Raw genomic sequence first — 21,212 nt, 5'->3', positions numbered from 1 at the left:
ACAAAACAAAAATATATCTTTTTCAAATGTAAATGAGTGTCACAGTTTTATTAAATATGTTAACATATTTAGTTTTAAAGTTCAAGCAGTTGACTCCTAAGACTCTCTAGATGAGACCAAACTATAGCTTTTTGGCTACAATTACCACAGGTGGGTTTGGCACAGACACAAAAATAGCCATGCAGAAAAGTACCTTATCCCCATTGTGAAGTGTTGTGGTGTATCTGATGTTTAGCTTTTTTTTTCTCCCCAAACACCCTGAACATATGATTTGGATACGTGACATCAGGGACTTCATCATCCAGCATTTATAAATTCAGTACGGACACACAGATTTAAAATAAATTTTCTCCTTTAATAACTACTTCCAATGAAGTTTAGCGTTTTGTTAATTTTGTTCAATAAACGATCAGAAAGGAAACAATATTTTTGCAGCTTATTTGTTCATGTTTTCCAGAGGTACCAATAGTTACGTAGAAGACTATGTGTAAACTCACAAACCTACATTTAATAGTTGTCAAGGTTACCACTGCATGAAAACCTAAGCAAAACGCTGCTACGGTAATGCAATTATCTATGAAACTGTACGAAGAATACAAAGCTACACAAAATAGAAGACCAGTGATATTTGGATTAAAACTAATATGGATAAGACTTTAAAAACTTAAATCCATGTCACATTCACCTGGTAAGTCTGTCTAAAGAGAAAACAAAGCATGCTTAGCTAGCGTATACTTAATATAGTTTATTTAAGTATTTTAAACAAAAAAAAAACTGTTTATGCTGTTATAATTATGTTGTTGCCGGTTAAACATTCTACAATATAAAAAACACAGGAAGCAGCACAAAACCCACAAGCCTATCAAAATGTACCATATATTTTGCCTTAATACTTTTTCATTTGCTTTTCTTGAATTTGCCTGGGGTTCCACTTGTCTTCTGTTTTTTCTTGGCTGATCCCTTCAAATCTGGCTCCTAAAAGACCCAAACCAAAGTCAAATTGTAAAAAGTAATCCGGTGATAACATCATGAAGAAAATTTACTGAGCTACAAAATTTAGAATAAACTATTAGCAAAACTCTACACACCTTGCGTTTAGATGAGATAGATCCTGTAATGGTAAAGAAATTGTCCAGTCTTCCCTGTGTGCTCCCTTGTTTGCTCTTTAAAATCTTCTTACAACCATTGCGGATACGGTCCTCACTGCCAGAAAAAAAAAAATCACAGTAACACAAGCCCAATTACAAAAAAGTTAAAACATTAGTAATATAAACAGAGGGTAGTGATTTATAAGCTCTTATACGTATTAAGCTAAACGCAGTAACGGAAAATGTTTTTACCTTACCTTCACTTATTTTTGTAAATATACACTAATTACTCATTTAATGCCTGCATCAGTTAGAACAGGGTAATGTTAATCTAGGTCCATGGAATTAGCAAGAAAACCCCCACTGTTTTTATACTTTCCACAAACAATTCGGTAAATAAAAGGACCATTAACAAAACACTGGGTTGAATTTGACCACTTTGCAAAACAATTGTGAGCAAATGGATTAAGAACAATATTTCATAATGCACAACAAAACAGACTGTTGAAGTGTTTTATCAAATTATGATGTTCGGTCATTTTAAGGCAGGGCTAAAATGCACTGGAAATGGGGTTTTTATGATGTTAATATTCATGGCAAAGAATGACTGCAATTAATTGTAATTCATCTGATCACTCTTCATAATCTACAGTTAATGCAAACTGTCACAATAAAGACGGAAGCAGCAAACTTTGTGAAAACCAGAATTTGTGTCGGTCTCAAAACTTTTGGCCACAGCTTTACAGAGGGAACCAAAATAGTATACACACTTCAACAAAAAAAAACAGACATCAAGGGATAAATATCACCTTTGAACATCATACTACTCACTGCTACTGGTACTACTGCTACTGGAATTGGATAATGTAAATGTAAGCCCCTTGTTTTTGCACACTTTCTGTTGTGGAATTGATTAAATTAAAAATTAAAAAACTGGCATCTTGTATTCACAAAAGTATACCTACCCTTTATGCAATGCATTGAATAAGCCGATTTGGCAGCAATTAGAACTCCAAGTTTTCTTGTATAAGTTTTTTTGTATAAGATATTGTTTATGTGCTTGCCCAAATATATGCCAGAAAAAAATTTACCAGTTTCACAGACATTTCCTTGAAATTTATGGTGTGTTTTTGTCCTGAAATGAAGTATAAATTAAAGGCCCTTATAGACCCAGATGTGTGCCTTTACAAACTATGTTCAGTCAATTTACATCGCAACTTCAGTAAAGTTCTAAAAACGCCTAACAAATAATTAAACAGAATGTACCTTTTACAGTGCCACAGAACAGGGACTGAATACTTAAGAGAATAAAGTTTTTGGTTGTTAATTACTTTTCAAAAAATGTTTTCAGTGTGTCAGTTGGTTTGGTTGATTGGTTAAAAAAGCATTTATAGTCAAAATTAAATCCACAATACAATACATTGGTACAATTATTGTTGGCGGTTAAAAATGTCCTTTAAATTAATTTCCAACTGCTGACACTTGGAAGTAACACTGCCAATTTAAAAGACTTTGAAAAAATGTTTTAATGCTTTTATTTCATTTAAATAATAAACAACTGAACTATTAAACATTTAACATTTGTAAAAAACCTAACCTGTTACAAATTACACATTTACCTGAACTGTTTCTCAGCGCACATAAACTGGACCAGTCCCTCCTCATCAGGCTCATTCCACTTGAGATCAAGAGTGGAACAGTCTACCACCTCAGGCTCAAGAAACAACGCCCGAGCCTCTTTATAAAGCCAGTCTTCTGGGGCAGGGTGTTTCTATATTCATTTAAATAAAAAAATTTATTGCCATTATATGTAATGCAAAGCTGGATTAACATTAAAATATTAAATGAAAAAAAAAAAAAACTAAACTAAAACGATGTTTATTGCAAGCAAACAGAAATACTAAATTACACAAACCTCACTGGAAAAAAAAAAAATTTCTTGATTTTTTACAATATTTTGGTATTGGTTATTCCATTTTATCAGCTATCAAGTTGTAACGTGAGTGTGCCAGTAATCTTCTGTGGCTGGAAAAAAAAAAATTCAGGCACTAATTCCAGACAACCCTGATGAGTCAAATACAGAATGCAACGTGATGATGATTAGACAAAGGACCAGATTATCTGCCCCCATCATCGGATTTGACAAAGCACTTCTGCACCACTACACTATCTTAAAAAGGGGTAAAAACAGGAAAATGGGGGGGGAAACCACACTAAACCCTATTTTTGTATGATGACAGAGGTGAGATGATATGCCTGATGCTGAAGATTTGAGCCCCCAAATTCTGTAAAAACACCCAACCAGTATCTCAAAACACTTTTTACTGACCTGATAATTAAACATATTGCTTACCACACCAATCTGTGTTCATGCACAAGAATAGGGAGATTTAATCAAGTCTAGCCCATCAGAAATCGAGGAGTTTTTGGCTACACTACTAATAATGGGTGTGTTTATTTTCCCAGCCACAAAGGATTATTCTAGAGATGGGACGATCGATCGGCTACGAATCGGTATCGGCCGATTTTTCATCAAAATATGCTATCGGCGATCGGCGATATTTCCTAAAAGTAGCCAATCCGATCGTGTGATATATAAAGACCATGTTAAGTTAACAGCTCAGTGGATTGATCCAGACTTTGAGCTACGAAGCACCAACCATCACATCACCATTCATCAACAATCGTACAGAAACCATGGTGAAAGCTCTTACGATGTAATTTTGCTGATTGTAATATTTACTTTAAAAAGATAATTCAACCCGGTCACATCTGAGTCAATTCTATCAACACGTTATATAAACTCGTGGTTCACTTTAGTAAATCGGAAGCGGTTCTTACTTGTGATGTAGATGAGAACAGAAAACGTTACAGAGCCAATCCGAGGCAAAAGTTTATTTATTTAATGTAAGAGTCACACAAAATGTTCTGTAGTAGCTGGTGTTTATTTAAAACCACGACATTTAATTAATAACAGTAAACACGGAGAGATAACTGAGAAGAGAAACTTACGCTTCACATAAAAACGAATCAACTCATGAATCAATGAATCACTTATAGCGATACTGTGAACTCTGCGTCTCTGTAACTCTGTAACTGCGTCTCTTTTAAAGGCACACACACACACACGCGCGCTACTCCGGTTTATCTTTACTGTGAGGCTCTTTTTAAGTTTATTTACTGCTACCCCGCAAACACCCCCCCCCCCCCCCTCCCCCCGATCGGAATCGGCCAATTTCACTGAAAGGACATCGAAGATCGGAATCGGTGCCAAAAACCCCGATCGGTCCATCTCTAGATTATTCATGCATTAATTAAATCATTGTCTGTTTTGCACCAACCGTGACCCTGATTAGGCTAAAGCGGTGGTAATTCACTGGGCATAAGGTAGGAAACACCCTGAACAGGTTGCCAGAGTATTGGGATGTTAAAGTCTATATAATGCATTTTTAAAATTAGCAGACATCTCAACCGTTTGGTAAAGGCGTATTCAAAACAATAATGTGTGCACTAGTAAAAAAAGTGTTAATTGTTTTTTGTTGGCATTGTCCCAACTAAGAAATGCAAATAAATAATTTAACAACATTTTTTTCTTGGTAAGACTATTAAAGGGTTGAAGACGTGCATTTTCCTCAACACCATGAATCTTTCCTCTGCCGGTGTAATACAGAAGTTATCTAAAGGAATATTTGGTGAGTTTTTGGAAATAATGGACATGTCTTCACTGAATTAATTCCAACAAAATTCAGTGGAACGTTACATATGTAATTTGAATGTAATCAAAGATTTTAGCTAGATATCTTAATGCTAATTATTAGAAATAAAAATTATGATGCTGCAGCTTTGCTTTGTTAATCATTCTTAACTTACATAAATGTGTTTCTTGAGGTTGGATGGGAAGTTCTAAAATGCCGATATTTCTGTATCATTGGATAAACATAAGAGGCACTTCATCTAATATGAACACATTTTCACTTTGATCGCTTTTAGAGAACTTGTTTGCACTTGCGCAATAATGTGCTTAACCATTGATCTTACAAGCGCAGATAACAGATTCACCGCACCTTCTTGCTTGCAGTCTGTCATACATCTTACATCATTTAGCTATCAAATTTTTTGCCAATTTATTTTGTAGTAACTAGTAACGAATTTGAATACGGCAAACGATTCGGAGTAAAAGTATAAATTTTCTTTAGGAAATAATGTGGAGTAAAAGTTGCAAGAAATTTAAAACGTATATATGTGGGGGGAAGGGTTGTGAATACTTTTGCTCAGATATGTGATTGTGTGTATGTAAACAATTAGTGTGCGTGTGAATACTTTTACTCAGACAGGTTGTTATGATTGACAAGTGACTGTGTGTGTGCAAGCACACAGGCATGCTCAGAAATTGCTTAGGTGTAGATTTGTGATTGGGATGAATAAAAGGAGGAACGAAGTAGGGTGACTCAGTATGTTTGTAGATTAGAGCTTGATGACCTACACTAACAGTGAACATGAACTTCGCTGGCTGTTAGGTAAAGGAAAGATAGTGTTCTTAACAGGGCCAAAAATGAATTAGAGGGAATAGGAGAAACGAGGGATGATCGGGGGGAAATAAACAAATGTGGGTCAAAACAACTTTGAATTTGTGGTGGTGGACCTGCTCTGAGTATATATGAAATGAGCAGAAGTACAATAGATCGATGTGCCTTTAAAAAAATTAATAATAGTAAATGGGACAAAAAAAGAGGGATTAAAAAACATTGTGGCTGGTGTACGAGTGTGCGTATCCAAAACCCCATTTTTCTTTTTTTGTTTACAGTCAGTAAACTTACCAACTGGTCTATGTTTTCAAGGATCTCTTCAATAGAACCATGTTGTCTGATGAGATCAATTGCTCTTTTGGGTCCAATTCCTTTAATTGTGCCACAGTAGTCACAACCCAGCAGAATGCACAAATCTATAAACTGTACATGGGACAGGGCCATCTCCTGGAGAATGCGATTAAAATGAAACTCTTGGATTGGGAGCTTCCTTAAAAAAGGGAAAAAAAACAGTTAAATTATTAATTACATTAAATATCAGATTAAGTCCAACATCTCTATTAAAATAATGTAGATATTTTACTGGGATTAATCACAAAGTAATTTGAAATTTAACACCCAGATGCAGCAGAACTTTGAACATTTCACTATAAAATGCCTAATTACACCTTTGGTGTTTTATCTTATACAGTGTATCACAAAAGTGAGTACACCCCTCACATTTCTGCAAATATTTTATTATATCTTTTCATGGGACAACACTATAGAAATAAAACTTGGATATAAGTTAGAGTAGTCAGTGTACAACTTGTATAGCAGTGTAGATTTACTGTCTTCTGAAAAGAACTCAACACACAGCCATTAATGTCTAAATGGCTGGCAACATAAGTGAGTACACCCCACAGTGAACATGTCCAAATTGTGCCCAAAGTGTCAATATTTTGTGTGACCACCATTATTATCCAGCACTGCCTTAACCCTCCTGGGCATGGAATTCACCAGAGCTGCACAGGTTGCTACTGGAATCCTCTTCCACTCCTCCATGATGACATCACGAAGCTGGTGGATGTTAGACACCTTGAACTCCTCCACCTTCCACTTGAGGATGCGCCACAGGTGCTCAATTGGGTTTAGTCCATCACCTTTACCTTCAGCTTCCTCAGCAAGGCAGTTGTCATCTTGGAGGTTGTGTTTGGGGTCATTATCCTGTTGGAAAACTGCCATGAGGCCCAGTTTTCGAAGGGAGGGGATCATGCTCTGTTTCAGAATGTCACAGTACATGTTGGAATTTATGTTTCCCTCAATGAACTGCAGCTCCCCAGTGCCAGCAACACTCATGCAGCCCAAGACCATGATGCTACCACCACCATGCTTGACTGTAGGCAAGATACAGTTGTCTTGGTACTTCTCACCAGGGCGCCGCCACACATGCTGGACACCATCTGAGCCAAACAAGTTTATCTTGGTCTCGTCAGACCACAGGGCATTCCAGTAATCCATGTTCTTGGACTGCTTGTCTTCAGCAAACTGTTTGCTGGCTTTCTTGTGCGTCAGCTTCCTTCTGGGATGACGACCATGCAGACCGAGTTGATGCAGTGTGCGGCGTATGGTCTGAGCACTGACAGGCTGACCTCCCACGTCTTCAACCTCTGCAGCAATGCTGGCGGCACTCATGTGTCTATTTTTTAAAGCCAACCTCTGGATATGACGCCGAACACGTGGACTCAACTTCTTTGGTCGACCCTGGCGAAGCCTGTTCCGAGTGGAACCTGTCCTGGAAAACCACTGTATGACCTTGGCCACCATGCTGTAGCTCAGTTTCAGGGTGTTAGCAATCTTCTTATAGCCCAGGCCATCTTTGTGGAGAGCAACAATTCTATTTCTCACATCCTCAGAGAGTTCTTTGCCATGAGGTGCCATGTTGAATATCCAGTGGCCAGTATGAGAGAATTGTACCCAAAACACCAAATTTAACAGCCCTGCTCCCCATTTACACCTGGGACCTTGACACATGACACCAGGGAGGGACAACGACACATTTGGGCACAATTTAGACATGTTCACTGTGGGGTGTACTCACTTATGTTGCCAGCTATTTAGACATTAATGGCTGTGTGTTGAGTTATTTTCAGAAGACAGTAAATCTACACTGCTATACAAGCTGTACACTGACTACTCTAAGTTATATCCAAGTTTCATGTCTATAGTGTTGTCCCATGAAAATATATAATGAAATATTTGCAGAAATGTGAGGGGTGTACTCACTTTTGTGATACACTGTACATGTTTTCTAGAAGAAAAAACACCCTAAGAGCAGAACCCAATAGTTTGGGTTTTCTGTTTTTGGAAAAACACCAGTGTGTGGTTTTGTGCAAATGTGCTAGCAAATAGTTTAGTAAATAAACATAGTTTAGAAACTGAAAATCTTACAACCCACTGGATTTGTTCGAATGTAAACTAACTTGTCTAAAAACACAAAAGTACACTATAAGCAAGTACATCTTTGTGTCCAGTATATTTTTCCAATGGGTCCTACTAGGTTTAATAACAATAAATTGAAAACTTAGTCTTTAAACTGAAACTTACTTAGCTTCACTGGCAGTTAAGTGTCTTAACAGGATACTTGTTCCGAAAGTTAAGCCATCCATGTCTTCAGTTGCTGTGGCATACACCTTTCCTGCTTTTACTAGAGCAGCACAGCTGGCCTCAGCCTCACATGGAGCCTGGTTAACAACGTTATCATTAGTACTCATTCATTTTTAGTTTAGTGTCTCATAGTTTAGTGTCTTGACTGTATAGCCAAGTTATATTTCTAGAAGTCATTTATTTTAAGAAGTGTAGAGGTCAAAACTAAGGCTATGTCATCACCAACCTGTTTATTATGTGATTAAAATTGTTACCTCGATGTATGGAACTCCCATTAATGTAAGGAGTTTCTTGCATTCTTCATTGTGCTGCTTGGTGACTTTAACAAGACGTTTGCTGAACTTGTCAATGTTCTCTTGTTCACCTGAGACCAACATAAATGAAGGGAGAGCCAATAAAATAACTGACAGTTAAACAATACAGCAAAATGTCTAAACTCATCTCTAGAACTCTAGAGATCTCATTTAAATCTTTGTGATGCTGTACCTGCTTCCTGCGCTTGTGCAAGCAGCTTTTCAGCTTCAGCTCTCCTCTCCCCTCTTTTCTCTAACTACAAAGAAAGAATTTCAGTAACTTTACTTCATTATTCCAATGTAAAAAAGGTTATTACTAGGGCTGTCACACGATTAAAAATTTTAATCTCGATTAAAATTTTAAATCGTGACAGCCCTAAATATATATGTATTCATCTCAATTAATCGTAAACTAATAATTAAGCAAAATTTGAACAGTTATGCACATTGTTATTGCAAGAACGTGTTTACCAATAAAACATTCATAAAATATGATAGAATTATTAAATCTAAATTCATTGTAGAAAGCACATTATCTGACAAAAGTGAGGATCTTTTCCTGTTCATGACCCTGACACTGAAAACAGGTGCACCAATCATAATGTTTTGATCTAATATAAGGCATCAATAAAGCATCAAAACACAGATATGATTATTTCATAGATCTATTAAGAAAACCCTTTAATACTGTGTTTGTGCAGAAAGAATACTGGGAAATACTGTTCTAAATTACCATTTAAACATCTATAAATACCTGAAACAGTCAAGTTAGCAAACATTATCTATAAGTAATTGACTGTAGCTATATAAAAAAAAGTGTTAATTAAAACAGTCCATGTAAACGCTTAGTCCATATAAATATCAGATACGAATGTGTTTTTAGAAAACTACAAACATCACAAATATAAATCATGTTTATAACCATGTGATAGAATAACCTGAATGAACTGTAGAGATGAAACATCACGCAGAGTTTCACTTTTTACCGGAGGGGAGGAGGCGGGGCTACGCGGTTTTGATGGACAGCTCTAGCAACCAATGGAAATACTCGTTACAGAGATCGCGTGGTGTCGTTCATCTTTTCATCAACACGTAAAAAAAGTGAAAACCGCTAAAAGTAGTTTATCATCGGACAGTTCCAGCGCTTTACATCCCAATTCATCTGAAATACAGATAATTACCACAGAGACACACATGTATATGCCAAATAAATAGTTAGATTAAAAATTTTAATCTTGATTAATTTTTTTAATCGCGATTAAAATTTTAACGCGTTAATCGCGTTAATTAACGCGATTAACGACAGCCCTAGTTATTACAAAAAGCTAGATCATTAAAGAAAATAATGAAAATGCTGAACTACCAAATATAATGTGAAACTTTGTTTAGATCTCTCACCCACAAGTGATAGTGCTGGAATCTGACTGAAGCTTATTTGCTTATTTTGTAAGTTTATAAGTATAAAGTTTTGTTGATGAGACTCAGTGATGTGTTTAATCTTTTGATGCAATGCTATGAGCATCTCAGTTAAATGTTAAACTCTGAGGAATAATGGTCATATATACTTTGTCACAATTTGTATCCCTATTTTATAGAAACAAAGTTTCTGATTCATTAAGTGATTATTTTATGCCATGTTTATCAGCTATTTTAGGGTAGGATCCACTGTTAGGGATTAGAAATCATCTGGTGGGTAATTGTAGTCAGCTGTCTGGACTTCGATCATCATCCTCACTACTCTGCCTCTCCGACTCTCTCCCGCCACAGTGGTCTTGGACACAGCATAGTCTTGTGTTAAAATTGTGTTTAGTGGGGTCAGGATGTTGTTTATGATAAGGTGTAAGGTTTTTCACTGTTTTATTGCTCATTGCAGAATTTGGAGTCAGAAATTAAAGTTGCTGTGTTGACTCGGCTAAGTAGACTGAGCCGTGTTCGATAAGGTTGCTTATTACCTTTACTGGTCAGTTACTATTGTTGCCGATACCCATTTTGTATACGTTTGCAGTAAGCAATCACACTATTGTTTTCCGATAGTCTATTATTATTCCACCTTTATTGTGTGGCTTCCTTTTTCGGCACTGTTCAAACTCTAAAATGTTCTGTTGGTGACACCATGGCTTACAGGGGTTGGACAAAATAACTGAAACACCTGGTTTTAGACCACAATAATTTATTAGTATGGTGTAGGGCCTCCTTTTGCGGCCAATACAGCGTCAATTCGTCTTGGAAATGACATATACAAGTCCTGCACAGTGGTCAGAGGGATTTTAAGCCATTCTTCTTGCAGGATAGTGGCCAGGTCACTACGTGATGCTGGTGGAGGAAAACATTTCCTGACTCGCTTCTCCAAAACACCCCAAAGTGGCTCAATAATATTTAGATCTGGTGACTGTGCAGGCCATGGGAGATGTTCAACTTCACTTTCATGTTCATCAAACCAATCTTTCACCAGTCTTGCTGTGTGTATTGGTGCACTGTCATCCTGATACACGGCACCGCCATTGGATGCACATGGTCCTCCAGAATGGTTCGGTAGTCCTTGGCAGTGACGCGCCCATCTAGCACAAGTATTGGGCCAAGGGAATGCCATGATATGGCAGCCCAAACCATCACTGATCCACCCCCATGCTTCACTCTGGGCATGCAACAGCCTGGGTGGTACGCTTCTTTGGGGCTTCTCCACACCGTAACTCTCCCGGATGTGGGGAAAACAGTAAAGGTGGACTCATCAGAGAACAATACATGTTTCACATTGTCCACAGCCCAAGATTTGCGCTCCTTGCACCATTGAAACCGACGTTTGGCATTGGCACGAGTGACCAAAGGTTTGGCTATAGCAGCCCGGCCGTGTATATTGACCCTGTGGAGCTCCCGACGGACAGTTCTGGTGGAAACAGGAGAGTTGAGGTGCACATTTAATTCTGCCGTGATTTGGGCAGCCGTGGTTTTATGTTTTTTGGATACAATCCGGGTTAGCACCCGAACATCCCTTTCAGACAGCTTCCTCTTGCGTCCACAGTTAATCCTGTTGGATGTGGTTTGTCCTTCTTGGTGGTATGCTGACATTACCCTGGATGCCGTGGCTCTTGATACATCACAAAGACTTGCTGTCTTGGTCACAGATGCGCCAGCAAGACGTGCACCAACAATTTGTCCTCTTTTGAACTCTGGTATGTCACCCATAATGTTGTGTGCATTGCAATATTTTGAGCAAAACTGTGCTCTTACCCTGCTAATTGAACCTTCACACTCTGCTCTTACTGGTGCAATGTGCAATTAATGAAGATTGGCCACCAGACTGGTCCAATTTAGCCATGAAACCTCCCACACTAAAATGACAGGTGTTTCAGTTTCATTGTCCAACCCCTGTATATACAGATTTTGGATACACACCCCCATTCACCAACCATGCCTGTTTTTAATCCCTTTTTGCTGTCTTATTTACTCCTATTTATTTTATGAAATCATCAATCTACTGTACTTCTGCCTGAACAACAGACACCATTTCAGACATACTATCTTAGGTTAGGGCCACCACCACAAATTCAAAGTTGTTTTAATCCACATTCATTTATTGTTCTTGTTTCTCCTATTCACTGCCATTCACTTTAGCCTCTACAAAAACACTATCTTTATTTTACCCATTGATGCAGGGCATCAAGCTCTAATATCCAAACATACTCAGCCACACTCCTCAATTTTTTCTTTTTATATTCCTCCTTCCATCCATTCACTCCCATTTATTCACACAAGCACTCACCTAAAACACCATAGCAACCACACAAAGCCACCTGTCTAAGTAAAAGTATTAGCACCCTTACCAACTAGTTGCACCCACCACACCAACTACGTACTTACACACAATCACATATCTGAGCAAAAGTATTTACACCCTCCCCCACATGCATACTTGCACACACCCTAGCAACCAGAAACAACACCACAGCAACCACTCACCAGGACCCTAGCACCCCTGAAACAAGTTATCAATAGTATTTACTCCCTTCCCACATACTCTACCACTGCTGAGCTGTAATCACACTTGCATTTTGTTCAGGAAATGCACCTCTCTAGTCCATCGCAGAATTTGGTTTATGCCTAGTTGTTGTTTCACAGTTTCCGAACATTTTCCCTCTGAACTCAATACTTGGCAGCCAAATGATAAAGTATTGCAAAGGAATATCTTTGAAATTCTTTCTCATAATGTTAAGGTTGCTATATATATATATATGTAATTCTACATGGCACTCACTGCCTGTATAGGTAAATAAATGAGTGACCACATAAAAAAAGGTATCAGTTTCTGTGCGACCCCTGTGTGAGCAATGGTCTCAGTCTGGCCACCCCTATGGAAATTGTCTGAGTCCGCCATTACATTATGTTACATTATTTTTACTGGAAGGAAAAAATAAAGAAAAGTGTTATTATTTTTTTTTGCAATAGTGTTTTCTCGAAATAAATAAAATATTTTTCAGTGTTTTGTTATATCGCCAAAAATATCGTTATCGCAAAAATAACCTGAAATATCGTGATATCATTTTAGGGCCATATCGCCCACCCCTACTAGCTACATAAGTTTTTAATTAGAATACAACTTCTACGGCACTTCAACTCATCATTCTAATCTAAGTATCTTTTTCACTGTCATCATGGCTCCTGCATCAGCTCTGTTTCCCTGTGCTGAGTGTGGTATATTTAGTTATTCTTTCTCCATCGTTAATGATACTTTTACATAAGTGTAGCTTAGTTGCTGAGATTCATCATCTTTGTGAGCAGCTCTGTTCTCAGATCAAATCAAGCGCCAACATTTTTTAACTGAAAGCATTAACCAAGATGACCTCTTTGTCGGTATTGCAAGTCACTTACATCCAAGCCTTAAAAGTAATAATTCTAGGTTTGACACAGTGTCAATGGGCATTAACAATATTACTACATTTCCAATCACCATACAGGACTCTACAGCTCTAGGTAAAAATTAAGGAAATCACCACACCTAAAGATGTTTACCCAACTTTTTAACTTTGTTGCAAATAAACATTCATTCTTCTGGCTTCATGAACCATATCTCAATGTGATTACATACATAAAATGTAATTAATGAGCTGTTGGGGTTAGCCAATTAAAAGAACATGTCTCCAACATGAGAGTTAACAGTTGAAACAACATGAAGGACTAAAACTCCTTTATGAAGACCAACATAGGAAAACCACTTGAAAAGGTGTTGGTTCTTCCCAATCAGCTGTCTACAAATTGGTGCAATTTTAAACAAAATGGAAAAGTTATAAAAAAAGAACAAATGCCGCTCTGGTGGCGCAGCGCTAAAACACACTAACACACCAGAGCTGACATTTCAAACTCATCGGTTTAAAACTCAGCTCTGCCATCCGGCTGGGCGGCTTTATGAACAATGATTGGCTTGTTGTTAAGACAGGGCAGGAAGCCGGCTAGGGACCTCATAACTGATGCAATTACAACCTCTGCTTGCTGATTGATGCTGCCTGCACAGAGTCAAGAAATATTGTGTACAGGGTGTGGCTCTCCGTACACAAAGCTGATCCACATATGAACTCGCCTCGTGCAGGTGAAAAGATGCAGTCGGCTACCGCACATGTCGGAGGGGGTGTGTGACAGTCTCGCTCACTTCAATCAGAAGTGGGGATCAGCATCGGTAGAGAGGAAGTGTAATGCAATCGGGTAATTGGATATGACTAGATTGGGAGGAAAATTGGGAAAAATGCAAAAAAAACTAAAACAAACAGGTAACAAAGATATCAAAGCATCAGGTTAAAAAGATTGAATCAACATACAATAAAAATACAAAATAAATTGTAAATGGGCAAAAACAAGAGTCAATGTTTGTGACAAAACTGTAATTAGGCTGTTGAATGAAATGGGATTTGCACAAAGAAAAGCCAAACGAAAACCAGCACTAACAAACAGAGGAAACAACATTGCAGTGGCCTAAAGAGAAGCAAGAGTGTGGATGATTGGATTAAAGTCCTAATAATAGTGATTAATCACAATTCTACACTGGCCAAAATGATGATGTTAGAACTTGGGGTATCTGTCGTCAATCTAACAAAGCATAAAAAGATAGCCTAAAAGAAAACACCAGACAACAATTTTTTGCAAATGTTTTGCACATTCAAAACTTACACGTCATTAGATCAACTAAGCTAAGTGTTTTGCTGCTAATTTGTACTCAATGTCCAGTGCATCTATTTTTTTCCAGTTTTTCCAGTCGTGGCAATGTTTTGCTGAAAGTGCTTGCCACGTTTATCACTTACCAAGATTAGCAGGGAAAAAATCAGTGTGAATGCAGGAAATTGATTTTCAATGGCATGTTGCCCTTCATCACTTTGTAAGCTTGAAGAAAGTTATCAACCTGTTTGATGCAGTTTGGTGCTCGATAGTTGCCAAGAAAATTTTCTGTCACATCCTTAAATAATTTTCAATCAATCTTTTTAGGTTCCACCAGCAGCTCCTCGAACTGATTGTCATTTGTGATATGTCAGATTTGTGGACCAAAAAATGCCTTCCTTAATCTTGGCAGTTACTCTTGGGACAACTAGTCTCAGATAACAAAAACCTTATCCCTCCTTGTTCATTGCTTTCACAAAATATTTCTTCAGCCCAAGTTTTACGATAAGTGATAGCAAAATATGCTGGGTTTATGTGCCCCATTTTTTTAGCACTGCTGACGAATTGGACAGTTCATTTTTGTGTAATGTGTCTTTAATTAAATACATACATATAATTAAATACATACAGTGTATCACAAAAGTGAGTACACCCCTCACATTTCTGCAAATATTTTATTATATCTTTTCATGGGACAACACTATAGAAATAAAACTTGGATATAACTTAGAGTAGTCAGTGTACAACTTGTATAGCAGTGTAGATTTACTGTCTTCTGAAAAGAACTCAACACACAGCCATTAATGTCTAAATGGCTGGCAACATAAGTGAGTACACCCCACAGTGAACATGTCCAAATTGTGCCCAAAGTGTCAATATTTTGTGTGACCACCATTATTATCCAGCACTGCCTTAACCCTCCTGGGCATGGAATTCACCAGAGCTGCACAGGTTGCTACTGGAATCCTCTTCCACTCCTCCATGATGACATCACAGAGCTGGTGGATGTTAGACACCTTGAACTCCTCCACCTTCCACTTGAGGATGCGCCACAGGTGCTCAATTGGGTTTAGTCCATCACCTTTACCTTCAGCTTCCTCAGCAAGGCAGTTGTCATCTTGGAGGTTGTGTTTGGGGTCGTTATCCTGTTGGAAAACTGCCATGAGGCCCAGTTTTCGAAGGGAGGGGATCATGCTCTGTTTCAGAATGTCACAGTACATGTTGGAATTCATGTTTCCCTCAATGAACTGCAGCTCCCCAGTGCCAGCAACACTCATGCAGCCCAAGACCATGATGCTACCACCACCATGCTTGACTGTAGGCAAGATACAGTTGTCTTGGTACTTCTCACCAGGGCGCCGCCACACATGCTGGACACCATCTGAGCCAAACAAGTTTATCTTGGTCTCGTCAGACCACAGGGCATTCCAGTAATCCATGTTCTTGGACTGCTTGTCTTCAGCAAACTGTTTGAGCTTTCTTGTGCGTCAGCTTCCTTCTGGGATGACGACCATGCAGACCGAGTTGATGCAGTATGTTGCGTATGGTCTGAGCACTGACAGGCTGACCTCCCACGTCTTCAACCTCTGCAGCAATGCTGGCAGCACTCATGTGTCTATTTTTTAAAGCCAACCTCTGGATATGACGCCGAACACGTGGACTCAACTTCTTTGGTCGACCCTGGCGAAGCCTGTTCCGAGTGGAACCTGTCCTGGAAAACCACTGTATGACCTTGGCCACCATGCTGTAGCTCAGTTTCAGGGTGTTAGCAATCTTCTTATAGCCCAGGCCATCTTTGTGGAGAGCAACAATTCTATTTCTCACATCCTCAGAGAGTTCTTTGCCATGAGGTGCCATGTTGAATATCCAGTGGCCAGTATGAGAGAATTGTACCCAAAACACCAAATTTAACAGCCCTGCTCCCCATTTACACCTGGGACCTTGACACATGACACCAGGGAGGGACAACGACACATTTGGGCACAATTTGGACATGTTCACTGTGGGGTGTACTCACTTATGTTGCCAGCTATTTAGACATTAATGGCTGTGTGTTGAGTTATTTTCAGAAGACAGTAAATCTACACTGCTATACAAGCTGTACACTGACTACTCTAAGTTATATCCAAGTTTCATGTCTATAGTGTTGTCCCATGAAAAGATATAATGAAATATTTGCAGAAATGTGAGGGGTGTACTCACTTTTGTGATACACTGTACATTACATGAATACATTTTCCCTTAACACTGAAATATTTATAATTGTGTTAGTTTAATGTATTTTTCACAAAGCCAAAAATGTTTAGCTATTAAACAAAAATTTGCTGTGTCAAATCTGTGATTTGTTTATTGTTACAAAGTAGGTTTGGGTAAACATCCTCATGTGATGCCATATTTTTGCTAGAGTTTGTACACAAGCTATTACATTGTCACTACAGCATTTGCTTTTAAAATTAACTGGTGCCATCTAGGGGTGGGTTTATAAAATCGATTTTTCGATTTTAATCGATCTTTATTTGAACGATCCGATATCGATTCATATAAATGTGAGATCGATTTTTTAAATACGCCCCTTTTTACGGTGCACACGGAAATCTATTACTATTGTTACCCCCTTTAATTTCGCGTGACCAGCCACTGTTTTTTCATGCAACGAGATCTGACCTGCACATCAGTTTAGCATGGCAGAAGCTCAAGTTATGACCACTACACAACTTTTTGCACTGATTTTCGCTCGGCTCTGGATTCGGGAGGAACTCGGTGTTCGCTCTGCGATCAAAACTCGGCTCTTAATCAATGTGAGAAACAGCGAGGGGAAACACAGGGGAGAGGTTGGAAACAGGTGGTGGAGCGCAATATAGTTTCTATCAGAATACATCAGCACACGCGAGATCGTTCTCTACAAAACAAAATATTTATTAACCTCCAACTCACTACAGAACGATCCATGCTGCTCGTGTTGCCAAATCCACTCAGATTCATTTATTTCATCAGCGCACAAACTTTGATTGCTCGCTACTTGTTGATGTGCATGTTTGGACGTGGTATCATTAAACCTTTCATCACTTCTCACGTGTGTTTTCGTGACAAAACGTAGTTTTGGAGACCAGAGAAGCTCGCCTGTGATTCCCCCTGGTGATGGATGGTGTAGTGTAAAACTCCCCATCGCCGATCAGTCGTGTAGTGTGAACATTACAGTTACCACGTGTTAATCAGAGTGTCGTGTAGTGTAAACTTGGCATAAGCTGTACAACAGCCAGGTGTATGTTTACATTACATTTACAATGTTGTAGCATGTCAGACAAATGGAAGAAAACAGTAACATTCATTTTTTATTATTATTTCATTTGTCTGACATGCTACAACATTGTAAATGTAATGTAAACATACACCTGGCTGTTGAATGTTACTGTTTTCTGTTTTGGATTAATTATTTATGTAAACAAAATACACAAATATTTTTAATAATGAGTGTTCTTTGTACAATTATCACATTCGTTCTCTGAACATCTGTACATATGTAAACAAAACCTGTTAATGTAACTCAAATATGCCTAAATGTGTTGAATCGAAATTGGATCGAAAATCGAATCGAAAATCGAAGATCGAATCGAATCGGGACCTGGTGAATCGGAATCGAATCGATCCAGGAAATTGGTGGCGATACCCAGCCCTAGTGCCATCTTATTACTGACTTACTGCACCTGTACCTTGGTTCTAGGTGTCTAAAGGCCGCAGACAAGTTCCTTCTGACTATTTATGGGGCTGGTTGAAAACTTAAATGAACAGTTGCAGCACCAAGACTGTGGAACACCTTTCCTTTTGATATTAGATCTGCTCTAAGGCCAGCTTATTTACATCTTTGATGGTTCATTTTAAAATGTAATTGCTTTGTTTTACTGATTCATCTACAACACATTGGCCTTAAAAGTGCTTCACAAATAAACTTGACATTTTACAGCAGTACTTGCTTTTAACAACATTTTGCAAAATAAGCTTGCTTACAAAATGTAAACATATCCATGAATAAAAACATTAACCAAAATCTACAATAAATAACATACTTTATAGATAAGATGGCTGTTCATTTTACTTTATCAAAGTTAATACTCCAATAATCCATCTTTCAGTTACATAAAATGCACCAGTAACTTATGCAGCAACTAAATAACCAATTACTTTCTCACATCTTTATAATTAAGTGCGTATTACCTCTCCTGACTTGAGCTGAGGGGGCTTCCCATCAAACACATAAACAGGTTTGATGCCACAGTCCAGCATTCTAATAGTCCTGTAGAACATGCCCATGAGGTGGCTAAACAGGCACAAGAATATATGCAAAAAACAGAACGAAGTATTTAAGTATCTTAAAAACTATCACACTTATTACATACTCTATAATGCACAATTCAATTCATCTGATTGCTTTTAAGCTGATGAATTATTCACCTCCTAGTTCATTTACCAAGCTGGTTAAAAAGTATCCATTAAAAAACAGTTCTGATGGTACATGGCACAAATCCCCACAGCTATGAACAAAACACTCTTAATAGCGGACAAATGACAATTCCACTTAAAAGATGAAAAGTGGCACCTCAGTACCTTGTTGTTTCACCATCTTCATTCTGCAAAACGTTGCCATCCTGTCGGACTGCGATCAGAAATTGGTAAATGCACATTGACGCGTCTATGGCAATCTTGCGCCCTAAATTAAAACAAAGTAGAAGAGAGAGCAAAACAAAACTCAAGGCTGTGTGTATAAAGGCACAAAAAAAGAGTTACCACAAAAGCAATATGAAAAGTAAAAGCAAAACTGTATACAGTACTTAAATCCAGTATATGATTATAGTACCCACAACACGCCATACAAAATTAGAAACATTAAGATGGTAGACAAGCTCACCAAAAAAGTTTTTAATATCTTGTTCCTTGATGGCTGTTGGCGCCTGATCCGCTATTAACTTGGCAAGGCCGTGAATTCCCATGGCGATTAGTTGTAGGAGTGAGGGCTAGGCAGATATTTATACATGGTGTTATTTAAACATACATTGTTCTGTATTTCACACATCTTTTCATACCGTTTTGGAGTAAGTATACAGTGTATCTAGATCTGAGAGACTCGGGAGCACAGAATAGCTTCTGTGCATAATTTAGCAGGTTCTCCATGTGCGTTTCCTCTCACCCTTTCAAATGAATTGGTCTGCTTAAGTGAAGGTGCTGTCCATGGCAGTTTACCCTGGATAGACTCTACACCACTGCGACCCTGTCCATGCAGTTACTTAACATATACTAGTTAATAAATAAATATATTCATATTTTTAATAACACGATTTTAAACTGTTACTCTTTAGGTTCTAAAAAGTGGCATCACATAAAACTGGACATGGACGTTTAAAGGTGTGGAACACAGTGAACTTACCGTTACTTATTCAAAAACGGTCCTGTGTGAGAAGAACCCAACGCATTAAATTTAGTCCAGTGCAACTGTTTCTGATATTTGACCTTTTGATGCGAATCACTGTTCAAAGAAGAGTTTCTACAGTTTTTGTTTTTTTCAAATTGTATAGGTATTCATTCGAACGCTTATTTGAAATAAAACTTACCCAAAACTACGCTTTACAAAAAAGCTTACACTTGCTATACACATGCACAAAAGGAAACGGGTGCATTTCGCGCTCTACGAACATTACGTTTTTAGACATTACTAATCGATTTAAACATCAAAGATTTTTAAAAGCTGTAAAACGATTGCTCAAAATTGACTGCTTTGGGCTTGTATGCGGAAAAAACGTAAATCACACCTTAATCGTGTAGATTTCAGTGATCTACACATCATAATCACGTACAAAATCAGGAAAATGACTCTTAGAAGATCAGCGGTTAGCACGTCAGCTTGAAATCTGTTGCGTGGCGATGGTTGTTTCGACTCTTTTCAGTGAATCCTAACAATTGAATCAGCTCACAGAAAAAGCCAAGTGTTTTGGCTTCGAAACGGCTCTATTTTTTTTTTAATAAAAGCTTGCTTGTATTCTGTCTATTTCTAACTTGATACTTTAAACAGCAATTTACGTTTCTCACCCTAAAATACATATAAATTGCTACCTTTATTATGTAGAAAATTACATAATAAAAGATAACACTGTGACCTAAATAAGTAAAAGCATTTAGCAAACACTGTTGACCACAATAGAATCTACGCACTTTAGGAATGTGTGCCTTGCAAGAGTGGTGACAATGGGGCTTTAACAAGTGGTCTTCTGTTCTTTTACATTGTACCTTAATAACTGAGCTACCATTGACCTGTATGATGACATATATAAAATGATGACTGTTGGGTTGGTACAAGTTTGTCAGCTACACATGCGGTTGTACCACAACTCAAAGGTGATTTATTGGAGGGCACTGGCACGGTGGCTCAGTGGGTAGCACTGAGGTTGGCAAGAAGGTCACCTGGGTTTGATCCCCAGGTGGAACAGTCCGGGTCCTTTCAATTTAAGTCTGGTGACTGGGGATGGCAC

The 21,212-nt window shown here is 38.1% G+C and overlaps 1 protein-coding gene across 3 annotated transcripts; it reads right to left on the bottom strand.

Annotated features, from left to right (window-relative positions):
- Positions 1–804: 804 nt before the first annotated feature.
- fen1 (flap structure-specific endonuclease 1) lies at positions 805–20,586 on the bottom strand. Of its 3 annotated transcripts, XM_062991050.1 has the most exons (12): positions 20,298–20,381; positions 20,114–20,212; positions 19,598–19,703; positions 19,297–19,399; positions 18,907–19,009; positions 8,747–8,810; positions 8,515–8,624; positions 8,201–8,337; positions 5,906–6,104; positions 2,708–2,859; positions 1,089–1,203; positions 805–975 (listed from the first exon to the last, which is right to left on the bottom strand). In XM_062991050.1, the coding sequence occupies exons 3-12, from the start codon at positions 19,677–19,679 to the stop codon at positions 898–900; spliced, it is 1,143 nt and encodes a 380-aa protein (XP_062847120.1). In that variant the 5' UTR covers positions 19,680–19,703; positions 20,114–20,212; positions 20,298–20,381; the 3' UTR covers positions 805–897. The 3 variants fall into 3 exon arrangements, with proteins under 3 accessions (XP_062847120.1, XP_062847121.1, XP_062847122.1); XM_062991051.1 differs by lacking the exons at positions 20,114–20,212; positions 20,298–20,381 and adding an exon at positions 20,496–20,586; XM_062991052.1 differs by lacking the exons at positions 20,114–20,212; positions 20,298–20,381 and adding an exon at positions 19,877–19,967.
- Between the last annotated feature and the right edge of the window lie 626 nt (positions 20,587–21,212).

The sequence above is a fragment of the Trichomycterus rosablanca genome, chromosome 3 (assembly GCF_030014385.1).
Source record: "Trichomycterus rosablanca isolate fTriRos1 chromosome 3, fTriRos1.hap1, whole genome shotgun sequence".
Lineage (NCBI taxonomy): Eukaryota > Metazoa > Chordata > Actinopteri > Siluriformes > Trichomycteridae > Trichomycterus > Trichomycterus rosablanca.
The sequence above is the reverse complement of the archived record's forward strand: the minus strand, read 5'-3'. Positions and strand labels throughout refer to the sequence as shown.